General features: G+C 39.9%; 1 protein-coding gene across 1 annotated transcript; it reads right to left on the bottom strand.

Moving 5' to 3' along the window:
* Positions 1-285: 285 nt before the first annotated feature.
* Positions 286-1,476, bottom strand: LOC103299112 (RING finger and CHY zinc finger domain-containing protein 1-like). The gene is given in 2 exon segments (XM_054716474.1): positions 286-1,058; positions 1,061-1,476. Coding segments are annotated over 2 exon segments (783 nt in total). The 5' UTR covers positions 1,461-1,476; the 3' UTR covers positions 286-675.
* Positions 1,477-2,092: the final 616 nt, after the last annotated feature.

Raw genomic sequence — 2,092 nt, 5'->3', positions numbered from 1 at the left:
CTCCACTCTGATCTTTATTATTTCCTTCCTTCTGCTTATGTTGGGCTTTTTTTGTTGCTCTCTCTCTAACTCTTTGAGTTGTAGGGTTAGATAGTTTATTACCACTTTTCTTTCTTTTTCTTTTTTTTATAAAACAATGTTTCAATATAATTTTATTAGCAGTTATTATGTCAAAATTCACATTTACAAGATCCAAAGGACTGTCTTAGAAATTTCTAAAGCATATGGAATTAGATTTTAACAGTAAGATAGAACATATTTTTATTATAGTACAGCCCTTAAAAAGTCAAGAATAATACTTAGAATTAATTACAGTTCTGTCAAACTGGAAATGAATTCTGCATGCAGAGTGCCACTTAAAGCAAAGTTCCATGAAAGTATAACATATTTCTATGGATGTAAGGTTCAGTGGCAAACATCATTGGCTTCCAAACAACTGACAGTAAAGGCATTTTCAATCAAAACACAGGTGTAGTGGCTTTCATTAAATATAGATATGATAATTCTATAAAGAGACCCTGAATCCTTAAGTATTTGTAAATGACTTTATGCTGTGACACTAGTACAAAACACATCAACTCTAATGCATAGATTCTTACACATTATGACAATAGGATACTAAAGATAGCTTTTTCTATCAGAAAATGCTGAGTTTTCCAGTGCAGTATATGCTGGTCACTGCTGATCTAGTGAAATTCTACAACCTCCAGCCTGAGCAGTATTGTGGGATTCACAAATATTACACTTCATGCCTAATATATGGAACTGGACTGTAGATCTTCCATTGCAATCATTGCAGAGAATATCTACAGTCATATTCTGATATTCAGATGGCATAGGAGTCTGTGCTACCTCATCATCCAGCTGTCTCCAGTACCTCCTCATATCTAAAGCAGAGTGCATACATAATGGACATCTGTAGCCTTCTTTAAACATTTCTTCATAACATGTTCTATGTAACAGATGTCCACATGGCAAGACATGGGCAACAACACGAGATGTGTGAATGTCCTCCAAACATATTGGACAATTCTGCCGGGAAACATTTTCAATACATTGTGCTTTCCTTGGAGATTCATAGCTAGGCATAAGTTACATTTCAAACAGTGGAAAAAATCTTCCTTTGAATCAATCCTACAAATTCCACAGTTTTCACAATGATACTGCTTCTTGTCTTTGTCAAACAGATGGCATATACTGCAATAATATTCTCCAAACAATGTGCTACACTCTCCACAAGTCTGTTGGGCATTTTGAATTTTTTCACAATTTATGCACTGTACTTCCTTTACTTTAAAGCAATCTAGCTGATGATCTTCCTTGTTATCATGACACAACCGGCAAGTATACAACTTGTCACAGCAAGGTGCCTTCAGGAGACATCCTCTGTCATAATGTTCGCAGCCCCACCGTCCTTGCTCTGGGCCTCGAGCGCCATCTTCTCGCACCAAGGCCGCCATCTCCTCTCTCTCCCCTTCACACACTCCAAGGACCCTTCTCCCGGGATGGAACTACGTCCAGAGAAGCAGCACCGCCCTCTCGGCCGCTGTGGCCAGCAGAGCCAATATGGCGGCTGAGCACATGACCTGGAGCAGTCGGATTTCCGCTGACGGGGCGGAAGTCGAGGAAGACTCAATCTCTGTCGTCCATGTTAGTCGCTGTCCTCGCTGCTAACGGTAATGACTCTTAGGTAGCCTTTGCTTTCCTGACTCCATAGCGACCCGCCCTGACTCTGGGGCGTGGCTCGGCCGGAAGGACAGCAGCAGCACAGAGACGCCGGGCGGCTCCAGGGAAGGGGCCCTTTCTGACTGCATTTGCACCATTTTTCTTGTTTTTTTTGAGATAGGCCTATAGAGCTATAAACTTCCCTCTCAAGACTACTTTCACTGTGTCCCATAGATTTTAGATCATTATATTTTCATTATCATTTGTTGCCATGATGCTTTTTATTTCTTCTTTGATCTCTTTGGCAACCCAATCATTGTTTAATAGCATGCTGTTTAGCCACTAGGTGTTTGATTTTTAAATTTTTTTTTATTGTAGTTGATTTCTAGTTTTATGTCATTGTGATCTGAGAAGATGCTTGATGTGA

The sequence above is a fragment of the Eptesicus fuscus genome, chromosome 1, assembly GCF_027574615.1.
Source record: "Eptesicus fuscus isolate TK198812 chromosome 1, DD_ASM_mEF_20220401, whole genome shotgun sequence".
In the NCBI taxonomy this organism is placed as follows: Eukaryota; Metazoa; Chordata; class Mammalia; order Chiroptera; family Vespertilionidae; genus Eptesicus; species Eptesicus fuscus.
The sequence above is the reverse complement of the archived record's forward strand: the minus strand, read 5'-3'. Positions and strand labels throughout refer to the sequence as shown.